Raw genomic sequence first — 21341 nt, 5'->3', positions numbered from 1 at the left:
GTCTTGTTGGCCTTCCTGCTGATCCTAACCCATAGGGACTCAACCTTATCATTCCCATCCTCAAGCTCCACGACATCAAAACTCTCTCTGATATAGAGAGCCACACCTCCACCCCTTCTGTGCTGCCTGTCCCTTCTGAAGAGCCTATAGCCAGACATTGCAGCACTCCAGTCATGGGAGTGGTCCCACCACATTTCTTTGATGGCAACCAAGTCATAGCCTGCCTGCTGCATGATGGCTTCCAGCTCCTCTTGTTTGTTACCCATGCTGCGTGCATTAGTGTAGATGCACTTCAGTTGGGCCATTGCCTTCTCTCCAAAGCCTTGCTATTGTTCCCCCCTGGCACAGCTCTAACAAGCCTTGTTTCAACCCCGTCCCCCTTCTTGCCTAGTTTAAAGCCCTCTCAATGAGCCCCGCCAGGTCCTGGGCTAGGATCCGTTTTCCCCTTAGAGATAGGTGGGACCCATCTGCAGCCATCAGGCCGTGTGCCGCATAAAGTGCCCCATGGTCAAAAAAAACAAAATTTCTCTGTTGGCACCAGCCTCTGAGCCACATGTTTATCAGGTGGGCTTTCCATGTCCTCTCTGTACCCCTCCCTGCCACAGTAGGGATGGATGAAAACACCACCTGTACTCTTGCTCCATCGACTAACCGTCCCAGTCCCCTAAAGTCCCGTTTGATAGCCTTCAGGCTTCTCTCTTCAATATTATCACTGCCTGCCTGGACTACCAAAAGAGGATAGTAATCAGAGGGGCAAACCAGGTTGGGAAGCCTTCTGGCAATGTCCCTGACCCTGACCCCAGGGAGGCAGCAGAGTTTCCTACAGGTAGGGTCAGGCCAACAAATAGGGCCCTCTGCTCTCCTGAGAAGTGAGTCGCCTACAGTGATTACAATTCTGTCTTTCTTGGTGGAGGCAGTCCTGAGGCATGGAGTCGACTTCCTCGCCCTAGGCATCCTCCTGGGTACACTTTCTACCTCAACCTCACTCACCAGTCTCTCAAACTCCAGGGCCTCAAATCTGTTATGTAAGGGCACCTGGGAAGGTGGGGCTGGTAGGGGGGGGTGCTGCTTGCTAGGTCGAGCAGGGACCTGTCTCCATTCCTCCTCAACTCCCAGGTCCCCTCCCGCTGCCTGACTGTGACAGGGCAGGGGGTCCACCCCCATTTGGTCTCCAAAGGGGCCCACCTCTGCCCAAAGGCCAGCTATGAGCGATGTTGTTTGTGCCTCTGTGAGAGCACACCCAAGAAAAGGGAAAACAAACAACAACAAAAACTGCTGCACAACAACAGCTGGTAGAGCAAGGAGTGAGAAACAGCCTTGCAGACAGCAAGGTCAGTGAAGAAGGAGGGGGAGGAGGCGCTCTACATGCTGGAGCTGAAGCCCCCCCCTGCGGCCCATGGAGAGGCCCATGGTGGGGTAGGCTGTCCCCCCCACAGCCCATAGTGTACCATGGCAGAGCAGATCTCCATGCTGCAGCCCATGAAGAGGAGCCCATGCAGGAGCAGGTGATCTGCTGCCCATGGGGGTCCCAAGCCAGAGCAACCCACTCCTGATGGATGGACTCCAAGGCAAAGGCCCACACCTGCAGCAACTCCCAAAGAGCCACTGACTGTGGAGAAACCCACACAGGACCAGCCCAGGAAGGTTGGCACCCCAAGGGAGGGACCCCATGCCAGAGCAGGAGAGAGAGAAACTAGGGAGGAGTAGTGGAAATGAAGCAACACAGACCGACCATAGCCCCCATTCCTGGAGCCCCTGTGCCACAGGGTGGTGAAGAGAGTGCATGGGGGAAGGTGTTCCATCTTGTTTCTTTGTTTCTTACTGCCCCAACCTCACCAGCAATAGGTAATAAATGTTATTAATCTTCCTTGACTAAGTCTGTTTTGCCCATGACAATAATTGTAGAGTGATCTCCCTGTCCTTATCTCAACCCCTGAGCCCTTCTCATTTATAAAGGGCTGTCAGTGGGACTAGCTTTCTGAGAAGCCCTGACTTCCCTATTCTGAATTTATAACAGCAAACAATCTCTCCTTCTTCTTTCACTCTGAATGCTCCTATTTGAAGTGAGTGGCCTGGTGACACTTAAAATATCTTCAAAAAGCCTCTTCCACGTATGATTTAGGTTGCAACACAGGTAGCTTTCCATGTCTGCCATTCCCTCGTCTCTCTTCCCCTCCCTTCCATCCTGGGCCCCACTTCCCCTGAAAGTTTTCTTCCTCCATCTCCAACCCTATGCCTCACTAACTGGTCCACTGTGAATACCATTAGTTTCACTGTCTGCTTTTCCTTTTCATCTCTACCCTGAATTCTTCTATATAATAGTATATAGATACTATAGTATATAGTATATAGTATAATATAATAACATATTCAAGATTGACATCATCTTCCCCCTCACCCTCACCCCTGAATATAAATTAAACCTTAGAAACTGACCTAACTGTTCTGCTAGTCCTGTAGGTTCCTCAATTAAAGACTTGATTTCCTTCTTAAAACTCCTGGTAACTCAAATCTCTCTGCTGGTAAGGGAGGGAGTTCATACAACCTATTCGTCCTTGTCCCACTGGAACCTCCCTAAGAAAATACACAGTATTAGTTAGTACTGTCAGTATCAGGGAAGGCAAAATACTCATTATCTCTTCTACATTGTTCTAATTCTTGCCAGAGCCTAGAGTGCACTCCTTCTCTATGGATGGTGTTAATTGCAGTCCCTCTCTCCCTTCCTGGAGTGGCTGCTGCTGCTACCAGTGGAATATTCGGATTATAGGGAGCATAACTTGACTCCTCTGAAAAAGAGTCTTATAGTTTACATATAAATTTAAAGTCTTAATTTTCATCAGACCTGTGTTCTGGCCAAAACACTGAGGTTTCTTTAATTGTTTCCTTTGTTCAGATTAATACACAGTATGTGTACATACACTTTACTGTGCACAGGAGTACTGTACACCAGATTTCCCCAAGACTCTTCCTTTCTCACTTTTACCTTTCACTTCGTCCATCTCCGTCTGCACCACTTGCAGAGCTACGGAACCACAGATCAGTACTCCACACTCACTTTGTACAAAAGTATGTCTCTGTCATGCCTGCACAATCACTTTTGAATGTGCAAGGTTAGTGGAATTTTCCACTGCAAAAACACATTCTACTACAAAAACAGAACTCTGTTTCTTACCCTGGCACTCAATTCTTATAACATGGTCTTCAAAAGTCCGCTGTATCTCTCAATCTTTCCAGAAGATTGTGGATCATAGGGAATGTGATACCCGCATTCAGTGCCCTGCCCCTTGTAATAAGTACGTCAATAATTTTCTTGGACAGGGTTTTCTGAGAATCTATTTTATTTGCAATTGCAATGGAGGGCGTCCTGCAAATAGGGGTGCACAGTAAAAAGTATATCATAACCTTATATATTCCCTATTACCCGACACCTAATTGCTCCCTTGTTTCTTCATTGGCTGAGTACTACAGGTTCATGAGCTACTCAATGCCTTTTTATACCATATATACCATATACCATATATGAACAATTTATTTGATCAACCCTTTAATTTTTCCTTTTCCTCTTCCCCCCCCCCCCCTTCCCCCTTTTCTCATCATTAGAGAGCTTGTGATTTTTGTTTTTACTTTTCTAACACTGCTTGTCCTGTTTTTCTCAGTCTTCCTCCTTATTTTGGAACAGTGGGGTCTTCTACTGTCCTCTTACCATTCCTCTCTTACCATTCCTCTCTTAACATTCCTCATCCTCTTAACATTCCCCTCTGTTATGACTACGAAACTACCTTTGAATACACAAGCCTAGTTCGCTACTGCAAAAACACATTCTACTTCAAAACCATATTCTACTGCAAAATCACAGCTTTGTTTCTTGTACTCTTGGCCCAGGAGGTGACAAGTTTGTTTTAGAAGTGACTCCCACTGTCTGATTCAATTCTCTCTGGTGTACCATGATGCCACAGAACTTGCCTTTCCACGCCCAAGATGGTGTTTTGGGCAGTGGTATGGTTCACTAGGTATGTTTTCAGCCACCCAGCAGTTGCTTCTACCATGGTGAGTACGTAGCACTTGCTTTGGTGGGTTTGTGGGAGTGGTCTAGTATAGTTAATTTGGCTGGCCCAACAATATCGAAATCCTAGCCACCACTCCCTGTTCCAGGGAGACTTTAACCCTTATGTCTCACTTGATCACAAAACGGGTTTCACACTCATGGGTGAACAGTGTGATGGCCTCAATGGTTAGGTCCACCCCTTGATCATGAGCCAGTCTATATGTGGCATCTCTCCCCAGATGACCTAGTGTTCCATAGGCTGATCAACCTACAAACAGCTTACCCTCACATCCCCAATCCAGGTCCACCTGAGCCACACCAATTTTAATAGCTCAGTCCACCTCTTCTTTGTTCTGATGTTCTTTGGTGGCACAACTCTTGGGCATGTGAGCATCTACATGATGTGGAGCAGCTGAGGGAACTTGGGTTGTTTAGTTTGGAGATAGTGAGGTTCATGGCAGATGTTATTACTCTCTACAACTACCTGAAAGGAAGTTGTGGGGAGCTGGGGGTCAACCTCTTCTCACACATAACTAGTGATAGGACCATAGAGAATGTTCTCAAGTTGCACCAGGGAAAGTTCAGGTTAGAAATTTATTCTCAGAAAAAGTAGTTGGGCAATGGAATGGGTTACCCAGGGAGGTGGTGGAATCACCATCCCTGCAGGTGTTTAAGGAAAGGTTTCATGTGGTACTTAAGGACACAGTTTAGTGGGTAATATTGGTGGTAGGGGGACAGTTGGACCAGATGATCTTGGGAGGACTTTTCCAACCTTAATGAATCTATGATGTACTTTTATGGCCAGGTTTTCTATCCAGGCAGCAATGTCTTGCCACAGGGTAGCAACCTAGACAGTTTTACCTCTGTGCTGCCAGTTGCAGTTTCCAGCAATATAGTCATCCCCACAGAATGTTCTCCACATTCCACAGGTCAATGAAGAGACAGCACCTGAGGGCAAGGGCAGTTAAGCATGCTCTTTAGAGGTCCTGTGAGGCTTCTAGAGCTTGCTCAGTTCCACAACCCACTGGAAAGCCTTACCTTTGTCCTTGCCAAACAGAAGGAGGCACCCTCAAGTTTCTCAGAGAGCTGCCAGGCATTCCCCAAGGCTCCTGGAAATCAACCCCAGAAAGTCATCAAGTATGAAAATTAAGGAAGAACATCAAATACTGTTGCATACTCAGCCATACTTCTTAGCAGCTTATCAGAGCTGCATACTAGATCTGGTCCCTATAAAGGCCTCTCTCAAGCACTAGCTAAAGGGTCCCTTTAGGCCCCGCTGCAACAGAGGCTCTCAGAAACCTAGGTCAAGGGCAACATACTAGGTCATGCTGGGATGGAGTTAACTTTTCCTGCAGTAGCCTATATAGTGCTGTGCTTTGCAATTGTAGCTATAACAGCATTGGTATTACACCAGCTTTTGTCTATTGATAAGCAATACTGGCACTGCATCAAGACTCCTTCCAAACCCTCCCAAGAGCCAGCAGGTTGGGGGTGGGCAAGAGGTGGTGAGGGGACATCACCAGGGCAGCTGACCAAAACACCAAAGGGCTATTCCATACCTTATTATGTCACACTCTGCCATAAAAGGTGGGAAAGGAGAAGCGGGGGGAGGAAGGTGTCTCTCATCGTGAAGACATCTGTCCTCCCAAATGACGGTTATGTGTATTGAGGCCCTGCTTCCCAGTATGTGGCTGAACATCGTTTGTTGGTGGAAAGTAGAAAATATTTTCTCTCCCTCTGTGCTTCTGCATGGCCTTTGCTTGTATGTGTTTTTTTTTTTTTTAATAATATATTTTTATTATTTTTTTTTTCCAGCATACTTTCTTCTCCCCCTCTTCTTCTTAAGGGGAGGGAATGAGAGCAGTTGTGCTGAAGGTTAGCAGCCCAGCAAGGTAAAGCCACCGCAGGTACTACCATCCCCTGTTTGGAGAAGTCCCTTATTAGGGAGAAGTTAAGCACCATCTCTTCTAGGTGGTTCCCTGAAGAAGCCTTTATAAGGGACTATTCTAGAGTATGGCTCTGAGTGCTACTCCCAGAAAGAGTTGACAGGCACAGCAGTTTACTCAGCACTCCCTGGCTATGCTTTATAAAGCCTGAGGACCTTCTGGGTTTGAGGTTCAGGAGCTGTGGGGAATTCCCATTGGCCCCCTGGCAGAGAGGGCTGCTTCTGGGAAGTGAGGACAAAGGTAGGTTATGGGACTGGGGGAGCTTTAGAGGCCATTGAGGAGCTCTAGAGGTTTCTAATGAGTGTGCTTAACAGCCCTTTACCTCAAGTGCTGGGAGCCTCTGTTGCAGCTGCCCTCCTCAAGTAGGGAGAGTCAAGCACCCCTTTAGCGGGTGTTTAGCAGAGCCAAGGGCCTGATCTAGATCAGCACCAGCTGCCTGCACTGTCTCTGCCATCTCTGGATGATGTAATCTGTGAACAAGGCATCAAAGAATGGTGTCCACAAATGATCTCAGGCCCTTGGTGCATTCTGAGGGGGTGGTGACATGCTACAGATGAGCAGATGGGTTTGGAGCAGCTCTCCCTGCTAGGGTATAGGCTTCAATGTAGACAGCTTCAGACAGCAGAGGCAGCCCACCAGGTCCCTGACTGTAGGAAGTGCCTAGGGCCTCTCTCTGAGGCCAGCAGAGATGGACTCTACCTTGCAGGAGGAGTGCCATCAAGTGCAAGACTGACAAGAAAAGGTAAATATGTTGTGCAGTATCAGAGAATGCAAATGGGGGAGTGATAGGCTCTTCTGTGCTGCATGTCAGCTTACAGAGCTGCCACCCCTGACTGTTGGTGAAGAGATGGCAGTGTTTGCCCCCACTAGTGAGGTAACTGCAACCTCGCTAGTTGAGGGAGAAAGGGAAGAAAGTGGCGACTTCTAGCTACAAGAGAAAGGCTCCTACCCTACCTGAGGGCTTGTAGCTATCCAGTCATTTCACTGCCCTCAAATTTAAAGAGAAGTCAGGCACATCTACTCACAATGAATCTAGTCCGCATAAACCCCACAAGGCAGCCCAGAAGGAAGTGGTGAGTCATTGTAATGGGTGACTCCCAGCTGAAGGGGAGAGAGGCCACCTGATTCTTCCATCTACCTTATTGATTAACTGATTTGTTGCGACTGTCCCCTGATTAGGGAGGGTCATACACTCCTTTAGCAGGTGTTCTGGAGAAGTCATGTGGTGGTTAACTGAGCAAACAGCTAAAGACCACACAGCTGTTTGCTCACTCTTCTAACTCAGTGGAAAGGTGGAGAGAATTGAAATGGATTGAAATGAGAAATTTAAATGAGAAATGCAAGAATGTGTGGGTATATATAAGGACAATTTAATAAAATAAAAAAGGGTATTGGGGGCAGGGGGGGGGGAGAATAAACAAAACAGGTGCTTCAGAATGGAATTGCTCACCACCAGCTGAATGAGGCCCATCCAGTCACTGAGGCCTAGTGAAGACAACACCTGTATTGTATTGTTGAACATGACATGCTATGGTATGGAATACGCCTTTCATCAGTTTGGGTCAGGTATCCTAGTTGTGTCCCCTCTCAGCTTCTTCTGCACCCTTGCTCATAGGGCAGTATGAAAAGATGGAAGTCCTTGACTGAATGTAAGCACTTCTCAGTAAGAACTAAAACATTGGTGTGTTATAGAAATTATTCTCATCCTAAATCTAAAACATGGCACCATATGAGTCATGATGGAGAAAATTAAGTCTATCCCAGCTGAAGACAGGACAATATACATCCCTTAAAAGGGTATAAATGGGCTATCACATGTACAATGGGTCCAGTCAGTATGCTTGTATGGCTGAGCCCTGAGTCTGACCACTACAGTCTGTTCTATCACATTTTTTATCATTAAACCTTTTCTTAAATACCTCCCTCTGTACTTCCCTCTCTCTTGTCCAGGGAAACCTGGACAGTGTCAAATGAGACCATAGAGCTCCAGTGTGCAGTAGTCAGGGGCCTAGGTGGTGTTCTCCTCAGTCTTGCTGGTGAGGTGAAAGAATGTGAGAAGGAGGGCACTGATGGAAGAGGCCGCAGAGCAGGTGTTGGTGACAGGTTTTTGGTTCTATGACCATGGGACCCTGTTTGAAGATCAACATCTGCTTGGGAGAGATGAAATGTACTTCTCTAAGCAGGAAAAAGATATTTTTTGCCAATAGGATGACTGACTTTGAGAGGAGGGCTTTAAACTTTGAAGGAAGGAGAGGGGAGAAAGAATGTAATCAGGAGCACTGTGGGGCAGTGATGGATGGTTGCTGAACAAGTGTCATGGGCTGATGTGGTAGGTAGGGATCACAAAATCATCATAATGAAGTTCAACTGGGGATATCTCCAGCACTTGCAGGTAAGCAAATACCTACAAGGCATCATTACAGAGAAATCCCTCAAGTGCTTTCCAGGAACAAAACATGATGGCTCCCATGACTGGAATGTTGTAATACAGGCTCTACAGGAAGGACAGGCTGAGGAGACAAGATTTGGGGGGGAGGGGAGGGGTTGCCCGTTATGTCAATGACCAGCTGGAGTGCATGGAGTTGTGCCTAGGAATGGATGTTGATGTTCCCAGAATGTGTTGATGCTAAACTTCCTTCTCCACATGATAAAGGAGTCAAAGAGGAAAGAATCTATGCTGGACTTTATTCTCACCCACAAGGAAGGGCTGGTGGGAGGAGTGAGACTGTCTTTAACAGTCTTGGCTGCAGTGACCATAAAATGGTGTCATTCAAACTCTTGAGGGCAGAAACTAAGTGACTTCAGCTCATGCGTTCCCCTCTGGACTTTCCACTGTCTTTGTTGTCCTCCTTTGGACACTCTCAAATTGTTTTATGTCCTTCTTTTTTAAAGTGTGTTGCCTTAAACTGTACACAGTACTCAAAGTGAGGCTGTACCAGCAGAGTAGAATGGGACCATCACTTCCCTTTACTGACTAGCAATGCTGTGCTTGGTACACCCCAGGATACAGTTGGCCTTCCCGGCTGTCAGGGCACCCTGTTGACTTATATTCATCTTGTCATCAACCAAAATTCCCACATCGCTTTCCATGGGGCTGCTTGCCAGCCTCTCATCCCCTGATCTGTATGTATACCTAAGATTACCCTGTCCCAGATGCAAAATTCAGCACTTGCTCTTGTTATATTTTGTAGGATTGGTGAATGCTCCGCACTATGGATCTATCTATTATAGATCTTTCTGCAAGTCTTCTCTACACTCGAGGGAGTTTGCTGTGGTATAACCCAGCAGGCAGGTAAACACTGCACAGCTGTTTGCTCACCCCCCTGCAGTGGGATGAGAGAATTGAGAGGAATTGAAAAGAAAAATGAAAGACTTGTGGTTTGAGATAATAAGAAAGAAAAGAAAGGGAAAAAAAAAGTCCCAGTAACAATAAAAAGAATGAACAAGTGATGCGCAACACAATTGTTCACCTTCCGCTGTCCGATACCCAGTTGGTTACCCAGCAAGGGGGAGGACAAGGGCAGCTAAGGATGCTCATTAGATGTCCTGTGAGGCATCTTACCTTTGTCCTTATCTTTGTCCTTGTCTAACAGAGGGAGACACCCTCAAGTTTCTCAGAGAGCTACCAGGCACACCCCAAGGCTCTTGGACCTCAATTCCAGAAAGTCCTCAAGTATCAGAAAGAGAACCAAAGACTGTTGTGCAAACTGATGCCTGTGTTGGCTGCTTCTGGGAGCTGCACTCTGGGAGCAGTACTTGGGTCACTCTGATGCTTGGTTGGAGTTGTGGGGAAGCAGAAAAACATGGCTATGCACGTGGTTGTGTAAACAGGCATAGACAGGTCTGTGTGCACATACACCCCTGCATATGCACCCCATTGGTTTATATGCACCCAATTGGTTATATGCTACAGTGTACAGGCACATAGCCCTATGTACTTACATATATGATAACTTTACAGTTATCATATATGTAAACATCCAGTTGGAATTGGACATACCCCCTGTGCATGTACATCCTGGTATGGAAACACCTGAATGGTTGCTAATGTGTACACACACCTACACTGCCCACTGTGCACACAGCACTGTGTACAAATATTCACACACATAGCAAAAAAAAACCCTTGCCTCCCTTTCCAGACACAAACCTTACTGCTTACGTAGATGCTGTCCACTGAGCCTATGTCACGTGCCCAGCACATGAGACAAGGATCCTGTAAAGGTCATGCTGTTCCTTGTAGGTGTAGAGGAGGGGTCCAGCATGTCCATCTGTCCAAAGTTCTCGTTCACATCAGCGCTTCTCTTGTGTCAACCATGGTGTGGAAATTCTGGGCTCTGTGCTTTCTCTCTTCTTCCTCCTGCTCCTTCTGCTATTGTCAGAGGGTACCTTTCTCAGCATGCTAAGAGAGCATGGAAAGCCTTCTGAATGATAGTGTAGATAGGGTCAAATCTGTGTCCCATCCTGTGCATTTGTGGGTTTTTGGCCAGCAGATCAAATCACGACTCTATGGACAACTGCCCTCCTAGTCCCTTCCTATTTTCTGCACAGCTCTAGGGTGAGACTACTGTTGAGGGGAGGGGCAAAATCCCTGTTACTCTCTCCAGATAGATCTAGGGACTTGGACATCTAGATTCTTACTCCAGCTTCACTGTTAACCTTAACTCTAAACCTTAGCCTAACCCTAATTATGACCCTAAACCCACACAAAACCCACCTAAGTCTCCCATGAACTACTGCTCAGAATGGAAGTCTTCTGAGAGACCTGAACTTCCTTTGGTAGCCTTTACACAACTCCACTCACAACAGAACTCTGCATTTCCTCTCTCTCCAACCCTACCCATAACCCGAACACTAACACACTAACCTCAACCCTGATCGTAACCCTAATCCTAGCTATGACCCTAAGACCACATTAAGCTCACCTAGATCTCCCATGAAATAATGATCACAATGGAAGCCTTTTAGGAGACCTGAACTTCCAGTAGTAGCCTTTACACAACCCCACTCAGAACAGCACTCTGAGCTTTCTCTCTCTTCAAACCGTAAAACTAACACTTACACCAACCCTAACCCTAACCCCAATAATGACCCTAAACCCACAATAAGCCCACCTAAGCCCTTCCAGGAAATAGCGCTCAGAAGTTTTTTGGGAGACTTTTAAATCCCCTGTCAGCCTTTACACAACTCAGCTCCTCCAGACTTAAGAAATGATGCATTCCAACAAAGAGTAAGGCAGGCAAAAATGCCAGGAGTCCTGCATGGATGAACAAGGAGCTCCTGGCTGAACTCCACTCAACCCTTTGCCAAAATGGACTTTGAGAGGTTCTTCCTTCATCTGACTCTGGGAATCCAAACATCTATGCAGGTCCTGCTCTAATTCCCAAAACTTACTGCCCTCCAAAGGAAACAAGGTGTCTGGGCTGCTAGCTCTCACTCTAATCCACCAACCCCCTGACTTCACAGAAGTAGGCCAAGAAAGCCATCATCAAGGAAGTCATTTCCACACCTGGTTCCGCAAAATCCTCAGAGAAAAGGAAAAAAAAAATCAACACTACATGACAGCATGAAATAGCTACACTTGGGACGATACTGACAGCCAGTTCTCCCAGTGACAATAGAGAGGAGGGGTGGATGCAACACACCTGAGATTTTTTCACATGCACTGCTGAAACAGTCATGGCTGAAACAGGGACAATTCCCATTTCTGTCAGTTCCTTTCCATTTCTCATCCCTAAAAGACAAATTCAGTCCTCCATCTTCTCCATGTAGAGTTCTCCACTCCCTTCTGCCTGGAGCCATGAGGGTCTGAGTTTGTGAAGAACTACAGATGGGAAACCAGGGCTACAAGTGGTGAATGTAGAGAAGAAGACAACTTGGAAGGACTGAAAAGGGCTGGTGTGCAGTTTTTATATTTGAACCAGTTGGGAACCTTCTAGGAGTCACAGGCTGGCAAAACACAGTCCAGGTATCTAGGACATGGACCTATCAGGATAACAAACATCCAGAATAAGGCAACACAGGAATTATCAGGAGCCAGATCTGGGATACAGACTTTGTTTGAAGTCATTTTGGACTTGAGCAAAGCTTTTGACACAATTTGCTATAGGATTCTACTGGACAAAATGCCCAGCATACAGCTAAACAAAAACATCATATGATGGGTGAGCAACTGGCTGACAGGTAGGGCTCAAAAGGTTGTGGTAAATGGGGCCATAGCAGGCTGGTGGATGGTCACTAGTGGGGTCCCCCAAGGCTCCATTTTGGGGCCACTCCTCTTCAATGTTTTTATAAAAGATTTGGATGTAAGACTAGAAGGTGTTCTGAGCAAATTTGCTGACAACACCAAACTTGGAGGAGTTGTAGACTCTGCTGCGGGTGGAAAGGACTTACGGAGAGATCTGGAAAGATTGGAGAGCTGGGCAATCACCAACCGCATGAAGTTTAACAAGAGCAAGTGCCGGGTCCTGCACCTGTGACGGGGCAACCCTGGCTATAAATACCGACTGGGCAGTGAGATGTTGGAGAGCTGCACCACAAAGAGGGATCTGGGGCTTGTGGTGGACAGCAAGTTGATATGAGCCAGCAGTGTGCCCTGGCAGCCAGGAGGGCCAACCCTATCCTGGGGTGCATCAACCATGGCATCACTAGTCAGTCGAGGGAAGTGATTGTCCCACTCTACTCTGCGCTGGTACAGCCTCAACTCGAGTACTGTGTGCAATTCTGGGCACCACAGAAAAATAAGGATGTGAAACTGTTGAAGAGTGTCCAGAGGAGGGCAAAGAATATGGTGAGGAACCTAGAGGGGAAGACATATGAGGAGTGGCTGAAGTCACTTGGCCTGTTAAGCCTGGAAAAGAGGAGGCTGAGGGGAGATCTCATCACAGTCTACAACTTCCTTACAAAGGGGAGTGGAGGGGCAGGCACAACTCTATTCTCCTTAATTACCAGTGATAGGACCCATGGGGATGGTCTCAAGCTGAGGCAGGGGAAGTTTAGGCTAGATATCAGGAAGAAGTTCATTGCAGAGAGGGTGGTAGCACATTGGGACAGGCTCTGCAGAGAAGTAGACACTGCAACAAGCCTGTCGGAATTTAAAAAGCATTTGGACTGTGCACTTAGTCATGGTCTAAAATTTTGTGTAGACCTGTGTGTTTCCAGGAGTTGGACTCGATGATCCTTATGGGACATCCCAACTCAGGATTTTCTAAGATAGGACAGGTTGGGGTGTTCCAGCTCATTCTGTAACATGATGATTTATCATGAAATGATGGCATGCAAGTGAACTGTGCAAGACCACAGTCCCCACCTGTTGATCCAGATTCTCTCACTTAGCACCTGCATGCAGTTCTCCTTATGCCTTTCACTGACCCTTCTTCATCTGAGGATCATGAAGTTGTGGTACACACCATCGGAATTTTCCTTCCTGGCATGAGGAGAGGCAAGTATCACCAGGGACAGGAGCACATTCCCACTTCCTTCTCTTTCCCTGTTACCAGTCAGAGCTCCTAGGCAAAGGTCCTGCCAGTTTCAAGGAGGAGGGAAAGGTTCTGTCAGGAGGTCTCAGCAAGCTGAGTTTCCCCATTCGGGAGACCCATGTGCATGTCCTTCTGTAGAGAAACACCTGAGGGCGCTGTGGATAGCATGTTCTCCATTTCCCATGAAAAAGCGAGCGGAGCAATAGGGAGCTGTCACTGGTAAAGCATGAGCAAATTGTGCTATCCAACCACTTTTAAGACACAAGTGATGTCACTGACTGCATCCTAGCTGTGTCCTCCATGCCCCTCTGTTGGGCAAGCTCAGTTCTGCCAGAAAAGAAGACCAGCTTTGCTGGGGTGATTCACAGGGCAGAGGGGACAATTGCAGAGATGGTCTCAGTCCTCAAGCACTTCTTGAATTTGCCAAAGTGTGCTTGTGAAGCAGAGCTGCCAAGAGGCAACACCTAACTGAGACGTCCAGGGCTCCCCACCTAAGTCCCTGGTCCCATAGAGAAGCTACCTCTGAAGGAACCCGGGCTACTGCCTGTCAGCAAAGAAGGTAGAAGGAGAAGCCGCCCCGTGCCTGATCACAAGCACCTCCTCTCCCTCATGCCTTTCACTTTTGTCTGCACTCTTTATTCTTTCTTGCTCCACATGGCAGAGCACTGACAGTTCCTGAGCTCTGCAGAGGCATTTGGTTTTCTCTCCCATTCCTCTCCTCAGCTCTGTGGGACCAGAACCGGAGGGAGCACTGACCCATCCTATGCCTTGCATCCGCATCACAGGGATCACTGCAGCAGACTGAGGACTACCAGCTCTGAATGTGCTGTGACTGGCCTGTCTGGAGTGCACAAATGCACAGGACTCTGAGTGTCTCTTGTTTCTGCAATCCCTCTGCGGAGGGAACAGGTCTGGGGAAAGCAGCAAGGGAAGGGGATTCTTCCACATGAAACCTCGGCATATTCCTATCTGTCCACTGCCAGCCTCCTCTGCTCCACACCGTTTTCTGCAGGGTTCATACTTTCCTGTAATTACGTGCGTCATTCCGCAGCGTTCTCAGCCAGCCAATCCTTTCTCACTTTTCATGCTCTCTCATTGCTCTGCCCAGCCCCAGTGTGTCTCATCCTCCTTTAGTACTTTCTTGTCACATACCTCTGAGCAGCTACAAAGACAGGTCTCTGAAAGGAACAGGAAAGACAGGTGTTTTCACATGGTTTCATGCTGTTTCTTTGTGGCCCTTCTGGCCCCGGTGGGTAAGTGAACTCAACAACCCCCTTAGCGCCTGCATAGATTCCCGTGCTGCTTGACTCAGCTGGATGCCTATTTCCCAAAGCTTCCTGTGGTAAGGACAGACGTTGAAGAAGATGGGCAAGAATCCATGAGTCTCCTGCAATGTCTATTTCTTTCTTGTGTGCACAGCACCCAAGTATTTTGTCTAAGGACACAAGCTGCCCCAGAATATTTCTTGCCTTTCACCTGGATATTGGAAACTCACATACTGATCTAAAGAAGTATGCTGTTCCTTCCCCTTCTCCCTAGCCTGTCCCGTTCCTTCTCATCCTTCTTTCTAACAACACACCATGCCTAGTTCATGCTTTTTCATCGTGTCTGAAGTCATGTCCTGCCCTGCTTTGTGCTTGAGTAGCTCTCCTCATCTCTCCATCAATCCATTTCTCCCCATCCTCCTTAATGCTTCTCCTTTTCCCTTCCAGTGTTGGCTCTGGAACAGTCGCCAGACACAGTCATATGGCAAGGAGAAAAAATGAGTCTGACCTGCTCCAAAATGAATCCCTCCTATTCAACTATGTACTGGTACAAGATGCCTTTGGGAAATGGCTCCGGGATGATTCTAGTGGTTACTGCAATAAAAGGTAGCAAAGCAAGTGTTGAAGCAGCATTCCAAAGCCACTTCACGAGCAGTGGCATACAAGGAGACGGGATGACCCTCTCGACTGAGGGTGCCTTTCTCAATGACTCTGGCATTTATTACTGTGCTGAAAGTGAAACACAGTGGGTAGGTTGATGAGGCACCTGAGCACAAACCTCCCCCTGCACAAAAGTGAACGACTATCCTCCTCCTCTGCACTGAACAAGGCTGGACAATACCTTTGTACTCATTATTGTCTCTGTTCCCTAGAGTTCCTTTCCTCCTCGGGCTCTTTCCTTCTTTCTGTCCTTCCCTCTCCACTCACTGCCTTACTCTTCCTTTGCTCTCATTTACATTATATGAACCTCTGACAATCGTTCTAATCCTCTCTGCCTCCCTTTGTCTCCGAACTGTTTTTCCGTAGACTCACTCCATAGACTTCTCTTCTTCTCATTTAAGTCCACTTTTCTGGCTTCTCTCATCAAACCTCCCTACTCTCCATGTACATTTGACAGCTCTCTGTTCAAAGTTATTAATTTTGTATTATTTTATTTTATTTTATTTTATTTTATTTTATTTTATTTTATTTTATTTTATTTTATTTTATTTTATTTTATTTTATTTTATTTTATTTTATTTTATTTTATTTTATTTTATTTTATTTTATTTTATTTTATTTTATTTTTCCCGGCCCAATTTAATTCGCTCCATACTCTCCCTAAAGGAATTGGGAATGAGTGGTAGTTTGGATACAAAGCCTTCCAGCTCAAGCCTGTGCTTTCCCCAGTTTGCTCCTTCCTGGAAACAGAGAGGCCTTACAGAAGTCCAGGTAGATGGCATTGGTTGGTCTTGTCAGCTGATGCAGTTGCTCTATCATAGAAGGCCACTAGATTGGTCAAGCACAATTTGCCCTTGATGAAGCCATGCCGGCTGTATCGGATCACCTCCTTGTCCTGCACATGCCTTGATATCAGTGAGTGGGGATTTCCACCCCGGCACCTGGAGTGAGGCTGTGGGTCAGAGTCTGTGTGCCTATTACCAGCTGCTGGCGGTGGGTAGGGACAAGTATCTGCATCTTCCCCAGCCTGCTGTACCTGTATATTTGCTAGCAAACTTTAAGCTGGACTAGACAACAAATAGTAGAGGTCTCAGATCTAGGCTAGCTGTGGGTCTGTGCTGGTACTCCCAGGTGGACTTGAGAAAGTGGTATGCCAGAGGGAAAAGCGTGAGTGTGTGAGTGTTTGTGGTGAACTTCAAGCTGGACTAACCAATGTGAGGGTGGCTGTGGAGCAGGTACGAGTGCCCAGGATCTGTGCAGTAGTGCTGGGTGGACAGAGGAGCTGTGCCAGGTACTCTAAGGATCCACAATGTTTTGTGTGTTTGTGAACATAGAGAGAACTTTATGTGTGTCTTTACTAGTGGACTTCTACCTTTACCAGCCAGAGAGGAGGAAGGGAAGAAAAGCTAATGCTACTGAAGGATTTTCCCTCCCAGGCTTCTTCCTGAGGCTGGGATATAATTCCAGGGAAAGCCATTCCTTTGAACTTGCAGAGTACTTGAGGGAAGCCATGAAGCTTATATAGCTTCAAGAACATACAGCACTATATTTAACAAAAAAACATTTACCTGAGACCAGCTGGGAGTACTCTAAGGTATTCCATTTTCATAACGGAAAGAAGATTCCCCAAGACACACAGATCTGTGATATCTTCCCTTAGCCTTCCAACAGGCTGTGCGGTGACTGAGATGGCCTCCTTCCTTAAACTACCTCCAGGTACTGCAGCTAAGTAGTGTTCTAAGGACCTTGCAGTGTAGAAGCAAGCAGCAGCATGACAGGGACAACAAAGCAGGCCATCATTCAGCTTCCCCAATGCACCCACACCATATGTTCCATTTATTATTCACACAGTGTTTTTATAAACACACACAATGTGTGGAGAGGTATGCTCACAGGATGTGGTCCAATAGACGTATTACCCAGAAGACAGCACCCACACTCCTGCCTGCCCTAAGGGAGGATGTATCTTTTCTTCCCTTGCAGTTTTTCTGATCTTTCTGTCTTCCCCAACTCCATTCCTTCACTTCTCTCCCAAGACCAACGGCCCCTCCCCACTTTCCGTGCTGTTTCCTCCTTCCTTCCAGACCCACACGGTTCCTGTGAAGTTAATATCTTTCTCACAGAGCTGCACAAGCACTCTTTAATAGTCCCACAGTGCTTACTGAAGGAGGCAGACTATAAGGAGAAGCCCTGCTGTAGGCAATGGGAAAGCAGAAGTGTGGAGGTGCTCTTCTACAGATGTAGTGAGAAGCCGATGACCCTCACGCAGAAGCCCTTGATAGCCCAGAGCAGGCAAAATGATGGGACGCTCCCTGGCAAGAAGATGGCATGAACAGCATAGGGCTGAGCAGAGAAGATACAATAGTGCAATCTGTGTGGCCAGGCCCTGTGAAATTTTGGGAAGTCAGGTGTGGGAGAAACATAAAAATAAACTCCTTGTTTGCAGGCAAACTTGATCTCCAGTAGAAAAAGAGTGAGCCAGTGCATCCACCAGAACTGGTGCCCTTAATATAAGTATTTATCAGTGGACAAGACCCAAAGTTTTTGCTAAAGACAAACATAATTTGTAGGAGCTTTATTCCCAGTTACATGCACCTGATCAGGTTTCCCAGTCAAATTTACAGCATAAAGCTTCGCATACAATATTGCAAATGGACTTCCTTTTTCCCAAGCTCTTGGGGTTATCTGAACTCTAGTCAGTGCTATAGGTAAAACCTCTGTCCGTTTTAACTGTGTTTCCTGGTGCAATTTCCTAACCTGTCCTTTCAATGTTTGGTTCATTCTCTCTACCTTGCCACCTAACTGTAGCTTCCTCGGGGTATGTAGGCCCCCTTTTATATTCAGTATCCTCACCAATTCTTTAGTAATTGCTGCTACAAAACGAGGTCCTCTGTCTGACAACATTCTTCCAGTACTCCAAATCTCAGGATTATTTCTTTTAACAGACATTGTACTACTTTCCTAGTTTGGTTCTTCACAGGTTATCTTTTAGCCACACAGAAAAGGTGAAGGTGCCCCCCCAGTAGAAGTACATATACGTAACTATATTGGTTACACCTATGTAATTCAGAAAAACTTGCCACTACTCACGCAGAGTGACTCCCTTTTTCACCTCTACAGAAGGAGGCTTTTTGTATTTCCAATTCAAAGCTCACATATTTAAGTTATGCTCTTAGCAATTAGTAGCATTTTTTTCTCCAATGGCATCCCTTCTGACATTTCCTACTAGAGCTTCCCAATGAAGTTGTGTCGTCCATTGTTTCATAACTACTAGCGTAATGTCCTGGATTCAGCTAGAAGAAAATTCTGCCTATTGGGTTCTGATTGGGTTCTGTGTTTGGGATTTAGGATGAGAATAATATTGATAAAAGGCTGATGTTTTAATTGTTGCAGAGCAGCGCTTACTCTAAGCCAAGGACTTTTCGTCTTCTCCCACTGTCCTGCCAGTGAGCAGGCTGGGGTGCAGCAGGGGACGGCAGGGGACAGAACAAGGACAGCTGACCCAAACTGGCCAAAGGGGTGTTCCATACCATATGCTGTCATGCTGAACGATTAATATGGGGTGGCTGGCAGGGGTGTGGGGACTACTTTTCGGGGATAGGATGAGCATTGGTCAGTGCAAGTACCTGAAGGAGCAAGTACCACACTGATCTTTAAGAAGAGCAAGAAGAAGGACCTGGGGAACTACAGGCCAGACAACCTTCCCTCAGTCCCTCGAAAGGTGATGGAGTGTATTTTCTGGAATGTATTTGCAAATTCATGAGGGCCAAGAACGTGACAGGGAGTAGTTGTCAAGGATTTATGAAGGAAAAGTCATGCTTGACTAACCTCACTGCTTTCTTCAATGAAGAAACTTGCTAATGTGACGCCCATCTATGAGAAGGGTCATAGGGAGGATCCAGGGAACATACAGGCCTGTCAGCCTGACTTCAGTTCTCCTTATGCCTTTCACTGACCCTTCTTCATCTGAGGATCATGAAGTTGTGGTACACACCATCGGAATTTTCCTTCCTGGCATGAGGAGAGGCAAGTATCACCAGGGACAGGAGCACATTCCCACTTCCTTCTCTTTCCCTGTTACCAGTCAGAGCTCCAAGGCAAAGGTCCTGCCAGTTTCAAGGAGGAGGGAAAGGTTCTGTCAGGAGGTCTCAGCGAGCTGAGTTTCCCCATTCGGGAGACCCATGTGCATGTCCTTCTGTAGAGAAACACCTGAGGGCGCTGTGGATAGCATGTTCTCCATTTCCCATGAAAAAGCGAGCAGAGCAATAGGGAGCTGTCACTGGTAAAGCATGAGCAAACTGTACTATACAACCACTTTTTTTTTTCTTTTTCTTTTTTTTTTTATTTTTATTTTTTTCTTCTACTGTCTGGAGCACACTCAGGCACCACATGAACCGTTTGCATATTCCTATCTGTCTACTGCCAGCCTCCCCTGCTCCACTCCCTTTTCTGCAGGGTTCATACTTTCCTGTAATTGCATGCGTCATTCCGCAGCGTTCTCAGCCAGCCAATCCTTTCTCACTTTTCATGCTCTCTCATTGCTCTGCCCAGCTCCAGTGTGTCTCATCCTCCTTTAGTACTTTCTTGTCACATACCTCTGAGCAGCTACAAAGACAGGTCTCTGAAAGGAACAGGAAGGACAGGTGTTTTCACATGGTTTCACGCTGTTTCTTTGTGGCCCTTCTGGCCCCGGTGGGTAAGTGAACTCAACAACCCCCTTAGCGCCTGCATAGATTCCCGTGCTGCTTGACTCAGCTGGATGCCTATTTCCCAAAGCTTCCTGTGGTAAGGACAGACGTTGAAGAAGATGGGCAAGAATCCATGAGTCTCCTGCAATGTCTATTTCTTTCTTGTGTGCACAGTACCCAAGTGTTTTGTCTAAGGACACAAGCTGCCCCAGAATATTTCTTGCCTTTCACCTGGATATTGGAAACTCACATACTGATCTAAAGAAGTATGCCATTCCTTCCCCTTCTCCCTAGCCTGTCCCGTTCCTTCTCATCCTTCTTTCTAACAACACACCATGCCTAGTTCATGCTTTTTCATTGTGTCTGAAGTCATGTCCTGCCCTGCTTTGTGCTTGAGTAGCTCTCCTCATCTCTCCATCAATCCATTTCTCCCCATCCTCCTTAATGCTTCTCCTTTTCCCTTCCAGTATTGGCTCTGGAACAGTCACCAGACACAGTCATATGGCAAGGAGAAAAAATGAGTCTGACCTGCTCCAAAATGAAGTCCTCCAGTATAGTTATGTACTGGTACAAGATGCCTTTGGGAAATGGCTCTGGGCTAATCCTAGTGGTTACTGCATCAAAAGGTGGCAAAGCAAGTGTCGAAGCCGCATTCCAAAGCCACTTCACGAGCAGTGACATACAAGGAGATGGGATGATCCTCTCAATTGAGGGTGCCTTTCTCAATGACTCTGGCATTTATTACTGTGCTGAAAGTGAAACACAGTGGGTAGGTTGATGAGGCACCTGAGCACAAACCTCCCCCTGCACAAAAGTGAACGACTATCTTCCTCCTCTGCACTATACAAGGCAGGACAATACCTTTATACTTGTTTCTGTCTCTGCTCCCTAGATATCCTTTCCTCCCCAGGCTCTTTCCTTCTTTCTGTCCTTCCATCTCCACTCCATGTCTAACTCTTCTTTTGCTCTTATTTACATTATATGAACCTCTGACAATCGTTCTAATCCTCTCTGCCTCCCTTTGTCTCCGCACCGTTTTTCCATAGACTCACTGCATAGACTTCCCTTCTTCTCATTTAAGTCCACTTTTCTGGCTTCTCTCATCAAACCTCCGTACTATCCCTATCCATTTGACAGCTCTCTGTTCAAAGTGTTTTTTTTTTTTTTTTTTTTTTTTTTTTATGTGTTTGTTTGTTTTTCTTCCATCCGATATAATTCACTCCATACTCTCCCTAAAGGGATTGGGAACGAGTGGAAGT

At 46.6% G+C, this 21341-nt stretch overlaps 1 gene segment (V, D, J or C); it reads left to right on the top strand.

The window, feature by feature from the left end:
- Positions 1 to 14564: 14564 nt before the first annotated feature.
- Positions 14565 to 21341, top strand: part of LOC137865311 (T-cell receptor beta-1 chain C region-like) — a 96371-nt gene continuing 89594 nt past the window's right edge. The window contains 2 exon segments of the C gene segment in view: positions 14565 to 14722; positions 15182 to 15479. Coding sequence covers positions 14680 to 14722; positions 15182 to 15479 — 341 coding nt within the window.

The sequence above is a fragment of the Anas acuta genome, chromosome 1 (genome assembly GCF_963932015.1).
Source record: "Anas acuta chromosome 1, bAnaAcu1.1, whole genome shotgun sequence".
Taxonomy (NCBI): Eukaryota; Metazoa; Chordata; class Aves; order Anseriformes; family Anatidae; genus Anas; species Anas acuta.
Note: the sequence above shows the minus strand (reverse complement) of the source record. Positions and strands in the feature narration are given on the sequence as shown.